The sequence below is a fragment of the Caloenas nicobarica genome, chromosome 17 (genome assembly GCF_036013445.1).
Source record: "Caloenas nicobarica isolate bCalNic1 chromosome 17, bCalNic1.hap1, whole genome shotgun sequence".
In the NCBI taxonomy this organism is placed as follows: domain Eukaryota; kingdom Metazoa; phylum Chordata; class Aves; order Columbiformes; family Columbidae; genus Caloenas; species Caloenas nicobarica.
The window spans coordinates 925,455-942,847 of record NC_088261.1 but is presented as its reverse complement, the minus strand read 5'-3'; the positions used below and the strand labels follow the sequence as shown (position 1 = coordinate 942,847).

At 45.7% G+C, this 17,393-nt stretch overlaps 1 protein-coding gene across 7 annotated transcripts in view; it reads right to left on the bottom strand.

Moving 5' to 3' along the window:
• Window positions 1-11,440, bottom strand: part of NF1 (neurofibromin 1) — a 70,769-nt gene extending 59,329 nt beyond the window's left edge. For 6 of the 7 annotated variants that reach the window (XM_065647059.1, XM_065647060.1, XM_065647061.1 and 3 more), the window contains exons 1-4: window positions 11,220-11,440; window positions 4,069-4,212; window positions 3,178-3,261; window positions 778-968 (exon numbers count right to left, since the gene is read on the bottom strand). In XM_065647059.1, the coding sequence (XP_065503131.1) occupies window positions 778-968; window positions 3,178-3,261; window positions 4,069-4,212; window positions 11,220-11,279 (479 nt within the window). In that variant the 5' untranslated portion in view covers window positions 11,280-11,440. Of the gene's footprint in view, window positions 1-777; window positions 969-3,177; window positions 3,262-4,068; window positions 4,213-11,219 lie in introns of those variants that run through there. The other variant, XM_065647063.1, reaches the window with a different exon arrangement.
• Window positions 11,441-17,393: the final 5,953 nt, after the last annotated feature.

Genomic DNA, 17,393 nt, shown 5'->3' with positions numbered 1-17,393 from the left:
TTTTGTATTAGATGATATACTAAACATCTCATCGGATGCTAAGCCACTAATAACTAAATCATGTGTTCACACAAGCTAAAGGTTGCCATGTCTTGTTCCAAAGCACAGATGTGTTTTAGACATGGAATGCGATTTCTAGTACTACACACAAAAGCAGTTCTTCATTTCTTCAACGCCAGGGAAACTTAACAGCCCTCGCTGGGAATGGGAAGGTCCCCACTGCTGTGCTTTTCGTGCCAAAACTCCCCCAGCTTCTGCACAAGGCCCAGAAATATGCCTAAACAGGAAGGGCAGGTCAGGAGATCAGCCCCGCTAACTGTCGGCAGGCTGACCCCTGCGGAGAGCAGCAACGACCCCGCAAATCCTTAACTGTTTATGTACGGGCCATCTTGAGGGGGAAAACAGGTTAGGGAAGAAGCTCCGTGTTCCAGCTCAAGTGGACGGTACGAAGAGCTTTGGAGTTTGCAAACTAAACCATGCTACAGACATGCAAACAAATGTAGATCCGTGCACTAGATTCAAAGACTGTCAAAAATTTCAACTGAAAAATGCTTCCTAAAAAAGGAGCAAAAGAAATTGTTTCCATTTCCATAAGCAAGAAAATATAATCAACCTACTGAGTAAAACCACATCCTCCACACTAGCTGCCAAGTCTATGTTCTTGAAACAGAAGTTATTAAAGGTTCTATAAAAGTTTCCTAAAATACTTAAAATTTTAAATTATGAAATAATTTTAGGCTTCTAATACACTAAGTCAGGCTACTGAAAAACACCAACCTGGTGGAAATGCGGCTGAACACGGCGTTGAAGTTATTGCAGCTCAGAGAAAACAGAACCCCGGAGGCAGAATTGCGCAGCTCCGCCGCGTGCTGGTTCCCCTCGCGGTACGTGTGGATGAAGTGGCAGATCTCTGGCAGCAGCTGTTTCACCAGCATGGTCTCGTCCAGGCGCATGGTATCCTTTGGTTGCTAAAAATAAACATTTGGGATTTCATGAAATCCCATTTTGTAGGTTTGGAGGTGAAAGAACGGAGCATCTGCCACTAGTAGGCCCAGGACCTGAACTTCGAACTCTCCCTGCGGGCTCAACTGACTGTAGCTAAGCAGTCGACACCAAACAATAACCCGTATCACTCAAATTATCTGACATTTCCAGTTAAATCTCCAAAATATGTAGGACACCAAGTTGGTCAATGTCATCGAGTATTAGGCAAGATATCAAACCAGATTTTGAAGTAAAAAGCACTTCTGTTTTGACAAATGCACCCTGTTGATCTTGTAAAGTATTAGTAGTAGAGCATCAACTATCTCAGCTTTGAATGGAAGCTCACAGGGCAAAGACCCACCCATACTTCTCTTTTGGGTAGTATTCTATCCACTATATTTTGACAGCTAATATTTTAAATTTTTAAATGAACAAAACAAGAGGTGCTTCTCCCTTGCTCTTGACTAGGATTGCTCTACATCAGTCAAAAATGGCTTAACTTTCCTGCAAAAGAAAAATATAATTTTTGCCAGTTTGCACAGTATGAGACATAAGGAAACTATTTACAAAAGAATTCAAAGTGAAACTCAGCTCTACTAAAAGCAAGTTTTAACAGAAGGGTCAGAATTAAAGCTTTCTAAAATCCTACCAATGAATTTACCACAGGGAATTGGGAAGTTGAAGATACTCCCACTTAGTTGACCTGAGTCCTGTTGCCATGAGAACTTGACGAAACGTTGAGCAAGAACAGCGAGCAAGAAATACGTCTGAAGATACGACAGAACACAACGCTCTTTGTATAGAACTTTGGCTCGCTCTTATTGAACATACACTGGCTCAACTTGCTCTCATTTGAATTGACAAAGCAAGAAGAATTCAGCACAATTTTAGGCTGGTCAAATACCATCATCTATCAGGAAAAAAAACCACTAATGTTTCAAACAAGATGCATAAAATAAATATTTTAAAATAATTAATTTCTGAAGTTAAAAATGTTTTTTTGACTTATTGCACCAAAGACAGAACAAGCGTCAAAAAGCGGTATTTAACTCGGCTGTAAAAGCTGAAAATTATTCTGGAAAATCTATTGACCTGGATCTTTTGTGAATTTAGAAGAATCCACATTTATTCAGACTGTTTAGTACTGTCATATAAGATATGCTGCTTGACAAATCAAACCATAATAAGGTCATTACCTTATATAGAAAGAACCTTCAAAAACTATTGCAGGGAAATAGCAAAGAGCTTGAATGATTTCGTGCTGTTCATCCAGGAAGACAGCTTTAAAAAGAATCCTTTCTTGTGAAAGGAATAAACTATGGCCAGTTTTGCTCCAGTGCGTTTGGCTTTGCAATTAGGGAGCTGAGCGCAGTGAGTGTGCACCGGTCACGTCCCCAGGGCCGGCGCTGCAGCTCAGCTCGCCTGGGCTCCCCGGGGACTCGGGACACGGCCACCAAGGTAATCTAGGAAACACCTGCAAAAGTCATCTCGAGAATAGCAAAGTTTCTGCTGTGCATGCAAGTACGTGAAAAATTACTTCAACAAATGAAAGGTTTAAGAAATTGAAAGAAAAAATCAGTGCTGTATGCAGAAAAATCAGTAGCATAACACTGAAGTACTGAATTATCTGCTACTTTTGACAAGATTTACTGTCCCGTTACTTTTTCAGTTTAAATGGTGGGATGAAAATGTTTTGATGATGATTCAAAAAATACTGAGCAGAATATGCTACAAGCATTGCAAGCTTATAAAAATTGACAAAGCTTCATAACCACATCGAATTATTCGTTTGGGTTTGTGCCTTCCCTCGCTCCAGTTTACACACATCTGAGTACAGTTGTCTGCAATGCTTTTTAACAAATTATTAAAATAAAATCATTATTTATAACTCCACAAATGAGTTAAATGGTGGGAAGGCTAATTCAAAGTTTGCTTGAATCTATTTAGCTGAAAAAAGATCACTAATTTTAAGGAAGAAAAAAGCACCCCACAAATCCTTAATTTATCAATTACATCAACTACTTACATTTGTAGGAAGTTTCAGTATTTTTTAAATGGCATTAATCCTATTTTGCTCTAAATCAGCTGAGTTTTAACTTTAGTACCAGTAATAAAACACACACAAGCATTTGACCTGTACTTTCTTAGCTCATTTGATTTCAACCTAGCAATTGCTGACACAAGCCTACTCACCCCTGCCAGACATTTTTCCAGTGTATCCAAGATAATCAGCTGAGATAGATACAAATTCTTTTCAGCAGTTTCTCCAAATATTCTCTAGAAGTAGAAAGGATATGGATTCATCTGAGACACAGAAATTTGTCTTGTAATGCATTGCAGTAATGTAGCAAAGTGGCACAATAGACAATGGCTCCTTTACTGCTCTGATTTTGAGTTTAGAAATAAAGCCAGCAAAAATTAGACTAAAATAAGAATTAAAACCTTATAGCTGAAGAAATATCTTTGTCCAGTCTGCAACGCCAAATGTAACAGTTACCGCAAATACAGACTGGGGTACCCTGCAACCCCTCACCTGCATCAGACCTGCATCTCATTCCGAAATGAAGTTTGTACTATTTGAGAAACTATTTTGGTATCAATTACTGCTGACTCTTTTCCAATTATGTATTTCATTGCCAACATCTTAAGAGAAATGATGTCACAACAAATCCATATCGACGAGTTTATTAGAGTGTTGCAAAATTTAGCACAGACCACAGGAAGAAACACATGAGACCTCCGAAAAGATGCCGTGCTCCAGCTAGAGGCTGAAGGCAGAATTCCGCCGGGTGTTTAAGCTAGCACCCAGTTTGACTGCCAACGGTAGTGACTAGTACCGGCAAGACTAAGACGGCAAAATAAAGCAGAAAATATTTAGCCAAAAATATATTGGTACTACTGCCTACACACGGAACGCATGTAGAAGTCACGCAGAGGAAGTTGAGGATGAAAAGAAAAAAATTAGGTGTAAAAGGCAAGCAACAATTTGACTAAATTTCAAGTGACTGTCTGCAGATTGTATAATATAAATAAATGACAGCCATTTTGAAAAATAACCAAACAATCCAAAATTAGAAAACTTACCATATTATTAACATTTTTTAAGATATTAGTGAGACCACTGATGACCAGGGAAAACTTGTACTTGGAAATGTTTATGAGACATTCCTTGTTGTGCTCCGTACTGACTTTGGTGTGGGTGTTCTGCTGGCCGGCCTTTATTGGAAGCTGCAAAAAGAGACATGCATTGTCAGCTTTTTTACACTGAAAGTTACAGCTTTGAACATGCATTAAAATCTGTTGAGACACCAGGAACAACCTTGAAAAACATTCTACAAGAGACAACTACAAACATGTTATTTCATTTTCTCTACATTCATCTTTCTATTCATTATCTATAAAACAAAATACTGAGGTTCACCTGTTCCTTTTTCTGAATTGAAACTAAACCTCTGTTTTGCGATATATTTTCTACAAACCAAATGTCAAAGCAGTCAAAAGGAGCAGAAAAACGTGAGCAAGACAGAATTTTGAGAAGAAAAGTTTCTTTATTTCAAAAGTTGCCTTGTTAAATACCAAAAATCTTCACAAAGCTAATACCCACGAGAAAAAAAATGCATCTTGAAACTGGAGGGGAGGTAAAATCTCAGTAGGTGACAAAGCCGGTGAGCTGGAAGGTGGTAACAGAGGTTCCGTGTGTCCTCTGCCCCTTCGCAGGACAGGCCTGGCCACCAGGCAGAGCCGAGTCAAGGAGGAGCCGCCAGCGAGAGCCCCTGCTCACTCGGGGGTCCCCCCACACACGGTCCCCCCGCACAGCCACCTCAGGCCCGTCTCACGCTGTCCCCAGACCTGTCCGGCGTCAGGCCGGGCCGCTGCCCAGCACCCCGCACGCTCCTGCAGTCGGCCCCTCAGGAGCCACCACGCAGCACGGCGAGAAGCGATTCTTCAGAAAACACGCATTTTACTGAGGATTCATATTTTTAAAAAGCAAACAAATGTAGAAACCAAAATGAAACAGTATTATTACCTCTTTTTACAATTCGTGTGTCATCTGTATTTTAAAGCGTGACCTAAGAATTCACCTGCTATAGCAAATTTAATTGCTACTACAAGTTTTAACCAATTTTGACCAGGATTCTTGATAAACATGTATTCTGAAAGACACTGAAAGCTCAAAGTAAATGCCATAATGTAATATTTTTGCATTAGAGAGGGTATCTTAAAAAACTGCAGCTAGGTTAAAAGAAGGATTCCAAGGAATTTCGGCCAGCTTTACAGCTGCAGAATGCTCCAAGAGCGACTCTCCAGGCCAGGCCTTGCTGGGGGCACTTTCAGCTGCTGTCAGCACATGAACATCTGCCAGCCATTGAACAGCGCTGTCTTTGGGGAGAGAAGCCTAAAGGCTCATATTTAAAATTCTAGATGAATTGTGTTCAAGAACCCCAAACTTGGAACATTTTTTCCCAAGAGTTTCGACTGCATCATTAAATGCAGCCTGCTGAAGAGTGACATCTTGCATTTGGAGGGGAACAGACCTCTTCCATACACTAGCCAGTTTTTATGCCCGAATGTGATTTCCTCTCCATATAAACTGTGGTCTGGTTTGGGTTTTAATCACAGAATCATTTTGGTTGGAAGAGACCCTTAAGATCATAGAGTCCAACCATAACCTAAATCTAGCACTAAACCATGACCCTGAGAGCCTCGTCTATGCGACTTTCGAAGTGTCAGTTCTTTTGGTACCACAGGCAGGATCACAGTGGAAATCGGCTGGTTTTTTCCTAAGAGAATGGTTGCCTCCTCATTCCGAGAACACCTGAGGTGCCAGGCGAGATGGCAGCAGGTCCGGGGGAGTGCCCTGTGCTGGGCCCTGGGGACCCCGGGCACCCCGGGCTGGGCCCTGGGGACCCCGGGCTGGACCCTGGGGACCCTGAACACCCCGGGCTGGGCCCTGGGGACCCCGGGCACCCCGGGCTGGGCCCTGGGGACCCTGAACACCCCGGGCTGGGCCCTGGGGACCCTGAACACCCCGGGCTGGGCCCTGGGCACCGCGGGCACCCCGCGCTGTGCCGGCAGCAGCGCAGGGACCGTCCCTCCGCGGGAAGGGCTGAGGCTTCGCGCCTGCACAACCTCCTACAGCAGCAAGAGCCACAGGGCAACCAAGGTAATTTCCACTTCATTTTGTAATTCTCTTGCAAGTGTTCAGATTGTAACGCTTTAAATCAGTGTGATGCATTTCAATGTGCTCATTTTTAAACTGGACAAAGCTGAACAAAAAACATTTATGATTCAAGCTTTGTTTTCATTGTTAGATGTTATTTTTACAATTTTTCACCATTACCAGTACTTTTTATTTGAATTTTCAAGTCTCCATGCTGACAACAGCAGAAAACCTCAATACCACTGGGTGATCGAACACTTCAGAAGCACCTCTCAAAGACCCTGTGTCATAGATCTAGTTCTGCACGCTCCCATGTTATAGAAACATCACATTACACACTTCTGCAGCTTCCTGCCACAACAGCCACTGCAACAAGGTCATCCAGAAGTAAAATTGCTTTTTATCCTACCATTTAAAATAAGAAACTGCATAAAAGGGAAATATTAGCACTGCTGTTTTGCCTTGGTTTTTAATTTCTCTGCTATTTCCCTTGGGCGCTCTGACACGCTGCAGCACTATACGTCCCCTAGGGGAATGCAGTGCCAGTGCTGAGTGACCAAAAAGAGACCATTGAACTTCTCCACAAACATCCATCAACCCAAATATTACAAGAAAAAAAGAAAATAAAAAGATTATTAGAAAACGGGTGCTCGCGATGTCTGTAGAAGAGGTACTAGCACCTGTTTCAGGGATCCTCTGGTTGATGCGATAAGGTACAACCTTTTGCTAATGTACACGGACCTTGATTTGAAGCCAACGACACTAACGGGCTTGAAGGGCTGTAAGATATTCCACTCAATCTGTTGAGAAAGGCTAACATTAAGCCATGGATTTTTCTTTATCACCTGTAATTCATGAACGCAAAGCTCAATCACCTCAATTTAGTAAAAGATTGTATTTAATATTCTTATTGTATTTAATATTCCTATTTTCAGAGGTTACAGAGCAAGTGTAAGTGCTTTCAGTGATCTGAGCCTTGGGCCTCAGATTCAGAAGAAAGTAACAAACATAACACCTAGAAAAAGCTCCCTAGTGCGATCCTTCACCTCGCTCTTCCCTTTCATGTAATCCCTTGGAACTCCTTCAACAGACCGCAACACACAGACACACTGGGGAGAGACACAAATACGCACAGCACCGCTCCCGCCTCAGCACCGCCACTGCCACAACCACAGACGCATTTCTTTACAAATTTCTTTACAAATCAACCAGCATCTTCCTCCCAACTATAAGCGCACTGCATCACCTTCTAAGGGGGCTTTATTTAGTCAAAGTACCTCACAACTAAGCCTTCAGAAGAACGCGGAACTCTGAAAATATTTTATACTGGTTGCTCAAAAAAAAAAAAAAAAAAAAAAGTTACCCAAAAGTTGGCACTGTGAACAAACGTGTATTTCCCCACACTGTGAACACAAACTGCTGTGTTAAATAAGGATCATCAAATCATCTGGATGCTTTTCAGCAGCTCATTAATGGACTCAGGTAACATCTGCTGTACTGGGCCATTCCTTTATCTATTCTTTAGGACACCATCTGTGTGCAGTACAACACTTCATTTTGAAATACATTATACACACTGTTTTAGAAAAATCAGATCAAAGCTGCTTCAGGTTTCTGTTAGAGAAAGATGAAATAGCGCACTCGCTGTTGAAGAGCAGTGATAAGCTGTGTCGGTGCTCAGCTCCTGGGGAAATTCAGTTCAGACAGAGTAGCTGTGAAAGAAAGTTCCATCTTCTGCCCAGCCCAGCCCCACCTGACAGCAAAGGTACCATTGCCCTGGGCCACGTAGGCAGCAGAGCTCACGGGAAATACTTTAAAATCTCTTATTACTGCCAGTGATTTCTTAACCAGCCACGATGAAAAACAGCAATGAAAACACAAAGCTGGTACTTGCAGCCAGTGCTTCTTCAGGTCTCGGATTCTGTACAGATTTCAAATGCTGGAGGAAGAATAAACTGGAGGAGGGAATATGTGCTTTAATTTAATGCCTTTTAATGAAAGTTAGAATGGAACATTCCTACTGGCTTTCAGTTTCTTAGTGAGAACAATCACATCTCAAACTGCAAATGGGGAGCCTAAACCATAATCCACATAATAAAGGGCTTCTTTCTTTAAAGCATTTCATAATCGCTTAAGTCACCAGAAGTTTATACAGGATTAATACCTTTTATTATATCTGATAGTTTTAAAACGGACTAGATTTAAATGGTTTAGGAAGTGAGGCTTTTCTGACTATACTTACAACTATTTCACTACTGTATCGGCCTTCCCAAGATTTCAGCTTGGAACGCATTTAAATATACTAGGAAAATACAGTATCTAAACTTGTAAGTGAATATTTCCATAGGAAAAAAAGAGAAAATTTTGTTTTACAAAGACCTGCTTACATCTCAAACCACAGAGCATTTTACTAAAAGAGAGCCTAGCCTCCCAGGGCTACTGCAGCCTGATTCTACACCGATCGCTGAAAGTTTCGAAAAATATCATAACTAGTGGCACAGAGGAACTCAGCCAAGAGACTCCACCTGCGCTGGACACGGCCCGAGATCGGCGCACACGTCCTGTGCACGGGGGGAACCCGCACGATCCACACAGCCCTGCTCGCCGGGCATTCCGGGCCCACAGAACTGTGCACACAAAAGCAGACTTTGGTTAAAGCAGCATTTGTAACAATAAACAAGAGCAGACAAGAGCAGACTGGTTCACACCGATTTTGCTTGTTTTCAATACAGATCAGCATTCTCCCCCGTTTGTTGTTTCATCTGTCTTAAAATGAATTCAAGCACTTCACAAATGAATGAAAAGCCTGTCTACATCTATAAATTTCGGTGAAAGACTGTTATATTTTCCTCTTCCATAAAGGAAGGAAGAAACCTTGAAAAATCTTGTCTTCTCTCCCACGGGAAAAGTCCCCAAACCTAAACAACCCGCAGCAAACACGAGCTCCCTTTCCTCCTCCCGCGCACCGTGACACGAGCAGCAGGGCTCCTCAGCGCTGAACCCACAGGCCCTGCGTTCGGGACAGAGCGCGCGAAAACTCCAAAACGCACCAGCACCACTACAATAACCTGCATAAACTCAGTATTTCTTTAGGAAGTATGAACTTGATGCTCAAATAATGTAATGAGGAGATAAGTTAATAACCACCCAACTAATGACACAAACGCAAAGAGTTACAAGAAGCACATGAACATCCCCAGTGATGGACAATGCACCGAGTGGTGACAGTGCCACAGGAACCTGGAGTTCAGGGGTTCGAGAACAGCCCTGTCTCCACCATGCCGATCACCGGCAGAGCAGGCGAGGCCCAGGACATGACGTATTAAAAGCAAACAAACAAAACTGAGACCCCCGAGCTGAAGTTAATAACTGACAGAGAAAACTTCTCACAAAAAAGTAGAAATTAATGTCTCGTCCTTGCTTTACTGCTTCATTCACTTGATGATACAGTATTAAATTAAAAAATGCACTGGTTAAACAAAAATACGCAATAAACTCTTCAAAATTTTGTAAACAGCACCTATCACACAAGCTACACTATGACCAGAACAGTCAATACCATATTTGAAGTATATCATTCCTGCAACTTCAATATTTTTGCATCCCCACGATCAGAACAGGTTTCTTCCTACCAGCAGAGGATTCCTCCCATACACCTCTCTGTTATTATCCCAGAAAATGCATAGAAAAATAATTCTATTTAAAAAGCTGAAGTTCTTAACTCCTAACAGCTGTTGGCAAGCCCAGTTCCACAATATACATAACAAAGCAAAGGACAAAGCCGAGGGCCTTTTAACACCACTACACAGAGCAGCATTTTCTCGCATTATTGGGAGCATAATCAGTACCATGCTTCTTAAGCTTATGGAAAAAATGATCTGTGACTCAAGATAAGGGGGGGAATAAGTTAACTATGCAAATACGCCTAAAATGTATTGGAAAAATCTGCATCATTTTAATTGTGAAAGACAAAGTTTTATATTTTCCTTTTTTAAACAGACTTCATTTCTAACAGCTTTACTATAAATGTAAAAAGGAATAATTTATTTCTATTTGACCAGGCCACAATCTTTTCCAAGCGTCACTGACAGGGACATACGACTATAAGGCAGGTGAACAAAACTCAATCTGCAGAACCAGGTTAATGTTCTGATCGACCTGACACTGAGCGGGGTCTCAGAGCTGTGTCCTGTGCGGCACAAAGGCCGTACTCAGGACAGCAAAAGGAGACAGATACCACCGAAATGACCCGTCAGCCCAGACCCCGCTCAGCCCCACCCGTCAGGAACGCACCTGGGAGCGGAACAGACTCCAAGCACTGAGCTCGGCCCCGCCGAGACAGTCGCACCACCTAACCCCAGTAAGCAGTTTCTGCACATGGATCAGTGAAACACAAAGTCAAAGGCCGACAAATCCCTCCTCCTTCCATTCAGAAAACCCATCTCCAAACTACTTTTATAAAGGGAAGCAAATATCAATCACTATAACATCGCTGGCTAAAACTCCCTCTTCACCCCACAGCACCGCGCCCCCAGTGATGCGGATGCGGTTCCACACTGACATCCACCGTTATGTCACGGGCAACAGGGCAGAATGGACTGAGCAGCTCCGCGTAGTCCTCGCGCTCATTCCTGAGGCTTCGCCTCCTTTCTGGTGAACAAGATGATGTAAAGTGAGTAAGTAAATTCCACAGAAATGTCTAGGAAAAGCAAACACACTTCTGGAAGAGGTGGGGGAGCAGGAGTGAAGAGGAACCAGGCACATCGCCCCCACGCCCTGCACAGAAGAGACTGGTCCCCCTGAGCAGACGGGCACACGGGCGGCCCCTCAGCTCCCACGGGACAGCGGGGCGGCAGCGGCGCGGCTGGAGGGGCCAGCGGACCGGCGGGCAGCACCGGCCCCACCCCGGCCTGCCCGGCACCGCGGAGCCGCCGCCGCCGGCCGGGGCTGAGCGGACCCGCCGGGCCGGGCGACGCGGCCCCGGCACGGCCAGAGGCGGGAGGCAGCGTCCCCCGCCCGCAGCCCGCCCCGCGCCGCCGCCGGCCCCGGCCCCACCTCCGGCTGCCCCCGCTACCTGCTCGTCGAAGCGGTTCACCACGGCCTGCACCCACTCCACCGGCTTGTGGGCCGCCATGTCCCCCGCCTGCCCGGCCGGGGAGCGGGGCGGATCCCCGCAGGGCGGGCGGCAGGAGAGGCGCCGGGAGAGGGAGCGTCTCCGTATCCCTGGCGCGCTCGGGGCCCTCAGCTCCCCGCAGCCATCAGCGCGCAGGGCCCGCCATGACACCACACCGGAAGCGGAGCGCAGGCCGCCCCCGCCCGCCCGAGCAGCAGCGCCGCGGCCGCCGCGCCAGGGGGAGCGCCGACACACCAGCGGCCGCGGCGGGGACGCACCGCGCCTGCGCGGCCGGGGGCGGGGCCGCAGCGCGCCTGCGCGGCCGGGGCGGGGCCGCAGCGCCTGCGCTCCCCGCCCCGCCTGCGCCGCGTCTGCGCCTGCGCCGCCAGGGGTGTGGCGGGAGGCGGGGCCTCAGTGCGAGGGCCGCTCGCTGGGGGGCGGGGCTTGGGGGGGCGCGGGGCGGAGCTTGAGGGGGCGGGGCCTGGGGGCGGGGGGCGGGGCGCGGCGTTGCCCGTGGGTTCCGCGCAGCACTGCAACGGTGTAAACTGTATTTATGCGATAGCTGTTGTAACCCGTAAGGTTATGTGTTGTCTACAGTGTCGGTATCACACACAGACTGGAATGTAGAGCTGTGTTTTACCTTTTGAATTTTAAAAAAAAAGTTACTCCTTAATAAATTAGGTAATTGAATGGCTTCTGTTACATCTGGAGGCTTCTCTGCAGAAATCCAGCAGTAACCGAAAACATGTAACATATCACACACAAAGTGTCCCCGCCAGCGCTTTGCTCCCTGTGACCCAGAAGCAGGACCCGCCATAACAAACACCCTGTTTCCTTTGGGGAATTTTCATTTTTTTTTCTTTCCGGGTGGCCAGAAGCACAAACCCGTGTCCTTTCATGCTAGAGCCAAGTTAAAATTCTGGCAAAGATGCAAACTGAGGAAAGAGCTGAACAGAGGATTTAAAGTTGACAAATGCGCAGGGAAGAACTGGAGAAGAAAATGGACTTTGTTACTGCACCCAGCAGGGGCCTTGGCCTGGGCACCCCTAGTGTTCTCACAACACATATTATTGTTACCAGCAAGAGCAACATGAAATCTATTCTGCAGTGTATATTCCTTCCCTGTAAATAACAAACACTGAAATTCCTGTAATTCGGATTTACACTATGAACAATTCCATTTCATCCCAGCAACAAATTCAGGAACTTGGTTCATAGCAAATATTTTAAGAGGCACATGTTTTATAAAACCATGAAAATAAATTGCAAATATTTTATTTAAGAAAAAACAACTAATTGGTTGAAGAATAAATAGTAGGTTTCTGTCCATACCACTTGTAGTACCTTTCAGGAAATGCAAAAAGCATTCTGATTTATACAAACTGCAAAGTCTAATGTTGGGCTGTTAAGTGCACTGAATTTTGTATTATTCATTTGCTGTGCACAATAAACGCGCTGTGGTGTAAAGGCTATTGATCCCTCTGCATTAGAGTGCATTACAAGGGGCAGCGTGAATGTGCTTCAGAAAGATTTTTAAAACTAAATGTTGTCTTAAGTTCTAGAAAAGACTTGCAGTGCACTGGTTGTACATACTCACACTACCGGATACGCGGCTGCATGCGGTTAATTACCCAACTCCCGGCTGAGCTGGGTGGCGAACCGCGCGCGCCTCTGCGCAGCAGGCTCGGCCGACCAGGCCCGGCGCAGCGCGGCGTGCGTCAGAAACGCCCGCTGCTCTCCCCAGCGCTCCCCTCGAACCGGGAAGCGGTCCCTGAGCTCTGGCGAGCAGGACGGGCCGGGGCTGTTCTCCGGGCTCTGCCGGCGCTCGGGGTCTGAGCCGGAGCCAGCGGGAGCAGGGGCCGCTCGCTGCGCTCAGCACCCACAACTGCTCGTGTTCACCAGCATTCGTCAAACTCCCCAGCAGTGGCTGCAATATGCTAAGTGATACTTTTCCATTTCTGTTGATCGGCTTTGGTCCGGAAACCTTCCGTGATGTCCAGAGGCATTCCTCTGTAAGGTACAGTTTGGTTTCAGCTTCTGATGGATGGGGCAGCATTCTGGAGGAAATGTGCCACATCTGGGATCAGTGTAAAAATATTTTCATACTGTACTTAAGTGAAGCTAAACAAACAAACTTCGGTAAACGAGGAAGGATAGGAGGAAAGAAAGGATCTGCCGAGCTTTTGGTGGGAGGTCACTGAACATCTCCAGGCTCCCAAGCCCTTAGGCCGGATTTAAATGCAGGGAGGGGGCGGCCTGGGGGGCAGAGCCCCCAGCGCAGTGACCCCCGGGCCCCCCCGGTCTGGGGGGCAGAGCCCCCAGCGCAGTGACCCCCGGGCCCCCCCGGTCTGGGGGGCAGAGCCCCCAGCGCAGTGACCCCCGGGCCCCCCGGTCTGGGGGGCAGAGCCCCCAGTGCAGTGGCCCCCGGGCCCCCCCGGCGGGCAGAGGATGCTGCTCCAGCAGCTTCGCCCATTAGAGGGCAGGAGAGGCCACCAAAATCCCTCAAATTTGAACTCTTAGCGTTAATAACCAGAGGGGAAAACAGCCCGTATTTCTTTCTGTTCGATAAATGAGTGGTGGTTTTGTATTCTTTGTATTCTTTCCATCTTGCTGACTTACCTGACACATGCTGGATACATTTCAAAATGTGTAGAAGCTTTTTCTAAAAGATTAAGCCATGGATTCTCTTTTGTATTCTCTGCTTCCCAGTTCCTCCTGGACTGCAATCGGATCTGTTAAATACGAGCAGAGCGAAGCAAATGATCTGACTAGATTAATAGTCATCACCGAATGATGGATCATACTTTAGAGAAATTAGAGATTTTATACAAAATATTCACACTGGAACTTTTATCCCGGAAAGTCTAATCAGCAAAGGATAATTACAATAGTAGCACATTGTTTCACACAATCAATTTCTAAATGCAATTATTTCTGTTCCAGTAGAAATCTCATTTGGATGCAAAACATCAGGAGTTTAATCCCTGACACTTGACCTGATACAAAGAAATAGTCCATTATCAAGATGTCATTAAAGCTCAGATATTCCGAAGGAACGGAACGGAACAGAGTGTTTCTGCAGCTGCGGCTCTGCCGCGCGCTGCAGGGATCAGACACGCCGGTCGGTGTCTGCCGTTTGCCTCGCAGGTACAAACGGGCTCTTTGTCGAGCGCTGGCTGAAGTGTGTTTGATCACAGTCACTCCCAGTGTCTGCGTTTATGTTCTAAAATCTTCAGAGGAATGAGATCATGTTGTTGATCTACTTTTTTTCTTTCCCTAGCAAGCAATGCCTTTCCCAGATATTACAGTCATTTGCAGAGGTTAAATTACTTAAATATTATAAAGCAATATTTTAATTGTTCTGGATGACTAATCAGCTCAGCCTAGATGATCACATTACCCCAAAGGATAATTCAAGGTTATCACTTCCTCTCTGAAATTCTGTTTCCTAACTCGTTTGTCACACATGAATGCCCATCACTCAGACGAACCGTGACATTAAAACCAGTCTTAGCTTGCACAACAAAAAACCAGGCCTGATACTTCTTTCCCTCTGACACTATATAAAACCCTGTGTAATTTCCATTACCTTCAGCGGAATTATTTCTCAGATCAGCTGATTTTAGATTATAAACACACAGTCTCCGGGCCGGGGTTTGGATTCAGTGACATCAACACGTCGATCGAGTCTGGCTTTTGTTCAGGTCTAAGCCCTGCCGACACCACAGTTCACCCCGCTCTCCACTCAGCTCAGAGATGATCAAACGGCTGGGAGCAGAAACACAGCGTTCACTTCTACAGGTACGGATCCACGCTTAGCGAAGATCTGCAGAACTTCACAGCTGGTGTTTCTGTACTGTTATTTTAACTTACTTTAAACACAGATCCTTGTGCAGCAGGCAGAGGTGCCACTGGACGGCCCGTTCACCAAAGACGCCCTTTTCTCCTCCTTTCTCTTCTTAAGTTACCAGGTGTACAAGAGGGACTGAAGAGGGAAGGTGGCTGAAGGAAAGATAAGTCTTTAAGAGCTGGGAGAATCTCAGGGCTGGATTTAGTTTTTTGCCTCTTAAACAACCTTTTTGTAAGCCTCATGTTAGCCTGTATGAATTTATTACTATAAAGACTCTTTGTTACTGCACAGTTTTTACCAGCTGCTGTTCTATTTCCTTCCCGTGAGTCACACTATTAGCTTATGCTGCCCTATTTCATTTGAACTCCTGCTTAAGCCCACACCAGCTTTTCTAAACCAAAATGTTTAAGAGCTTACTTGCACTAGACATGAAGCGGTTTGGCTGGTCCGTGGCGCTGCCCCGTGGGTGCCACACGCGCCGGTTTGCTCGGCTTCCCGATCGCGCCGAGCAGCGCAGTCCTCAGCTCGGGGCTCAGAGCTGCGGGCGGATGGAGCTCAACACTGAGAATGACGCTTACCTGGGACAGAAAATAACAGTACTGCTGTTTGAAAAGCTGTAAGGAGAAACACAGGAAGGCAAATTTTAACCCCAGCGAAATCAATTAGACCTAAGAATCATCCTTTACCTGGCTTATAGATACTGACATAGACAGACAGTCAGATAGATAGATAAATGGGCATTTGCTCAATTTACAGATTTACAGAACTCCGTGTTTACTTTTGCACTTTCTTGGTGAACTCTCAGCTGCTATCCAAACATAGGTCCAATCTTTCTTTTTTTAATACTTTTTAAAACTATCTGGCCACATGGGCACTGAAAATGTTGGAGAATCAAACTGCTGGCCACTGGCAGCTATTGTTGCTCTACACCTGAACCTGACCCTTTAAGGATCTGGGCACTCATTAACCTATTTTGCAGGCACTCATTAACCCATTTCGCATTTTTGTAATCTTTTTTCATGATGGGCGTGCAGTGCTGCAGGTCCACAGATTTCCTAAATATCATCATGTGACAAACGAGCAGTGAAACACCAGCCACCACTGCCTTCCTGGCGGTTTGAATGGGATTGTGAAACAGGCAGCAAGATCCCAGCGCTGCGCAGGGCAGGGGAAGCGCCAGGCTGGCTCCAGAGCTTGTGGTGCGGAGGAAAAGCCAGCTGCAAAACAAAGGACAGAGAAGGCAAGAGGGAGAAATACTGCCCAGTTCAGTAAGGAAGGAAAGGAAAAGACATGGTTACACCTGTGAAGCACATGAGCTTCCCCCACCTTAATCCCGTAATGGAATTGCATTTAAAATATTTTGCTGTGTTAGACCGGCAGAATCAAAGACTTCATCTTTTCCTTCCATATACATAAATAGTTGCACTGCTATACAATTCTGTTTCTGTTCTGAAAAGCAAAAATATTATGCGGTCCTGTGCACTTTTACAGCCGTGTAGCTGTATCTGTATCAGAACTTGCACTGGCACATTGATCTAATTAGAAAAAATACACCCTTTCTTGACATAGTCATGGTAGTACAACCTTCAAGTCTAGACCAAAAGGGCATTGACTGAGCTGTCTTGTGAGACAGAAGGCTTTATCACACTAGCATGGAAGAGATCCTAATTGCAGTTTAAAGATTAGAAGCTGCACAGAAAGAAATTGGGCATGAGTAAGTGTCCACGTGGTGGTTTATCGCCCTCACACCAGAGTTGTGTAACCTGCAGCCTTTAAAACTCCCGTGACCAGAGCACTGGCAGAGCCCAAGAGGAGCGAACGCTGTGAGGAGGCAAAATGCGCAGCTGCAATTACCTTTGTTCTGCGGCTGATCAATCCGTCTATAGGTCTCAGCACATACATCTCATTCCCCCGTCACCAGAATGACATCCGACAAAAAGTTATGCTCCCCTAAAATCCTGCTTTGCTTTCGTGGGGAACCTATTGCTACCGTCAAGACTTATTTACTAGACATTTTCTGTACAATCTGTGACTTCAAGAGAGATATAACTAGAAATCTTGTCAGTCTCTTTCGGGAAACATTTATAAACAGTTCAAAATAGACAGTAATTAAAGGTGAAGTCATACCTGTGTACACACTGCCCACCATACTGCTTGCGCAAGGTAGTTATTTTGTACCAACCCGTGTATTTTCGGTACTCGTGGCAACACTGAGCTTTAATTCTTGTGCCGCAGAGGCTGCTGGAATAATGGAGCACGTAATTCCGTCCGGCCACTCTTCAGTA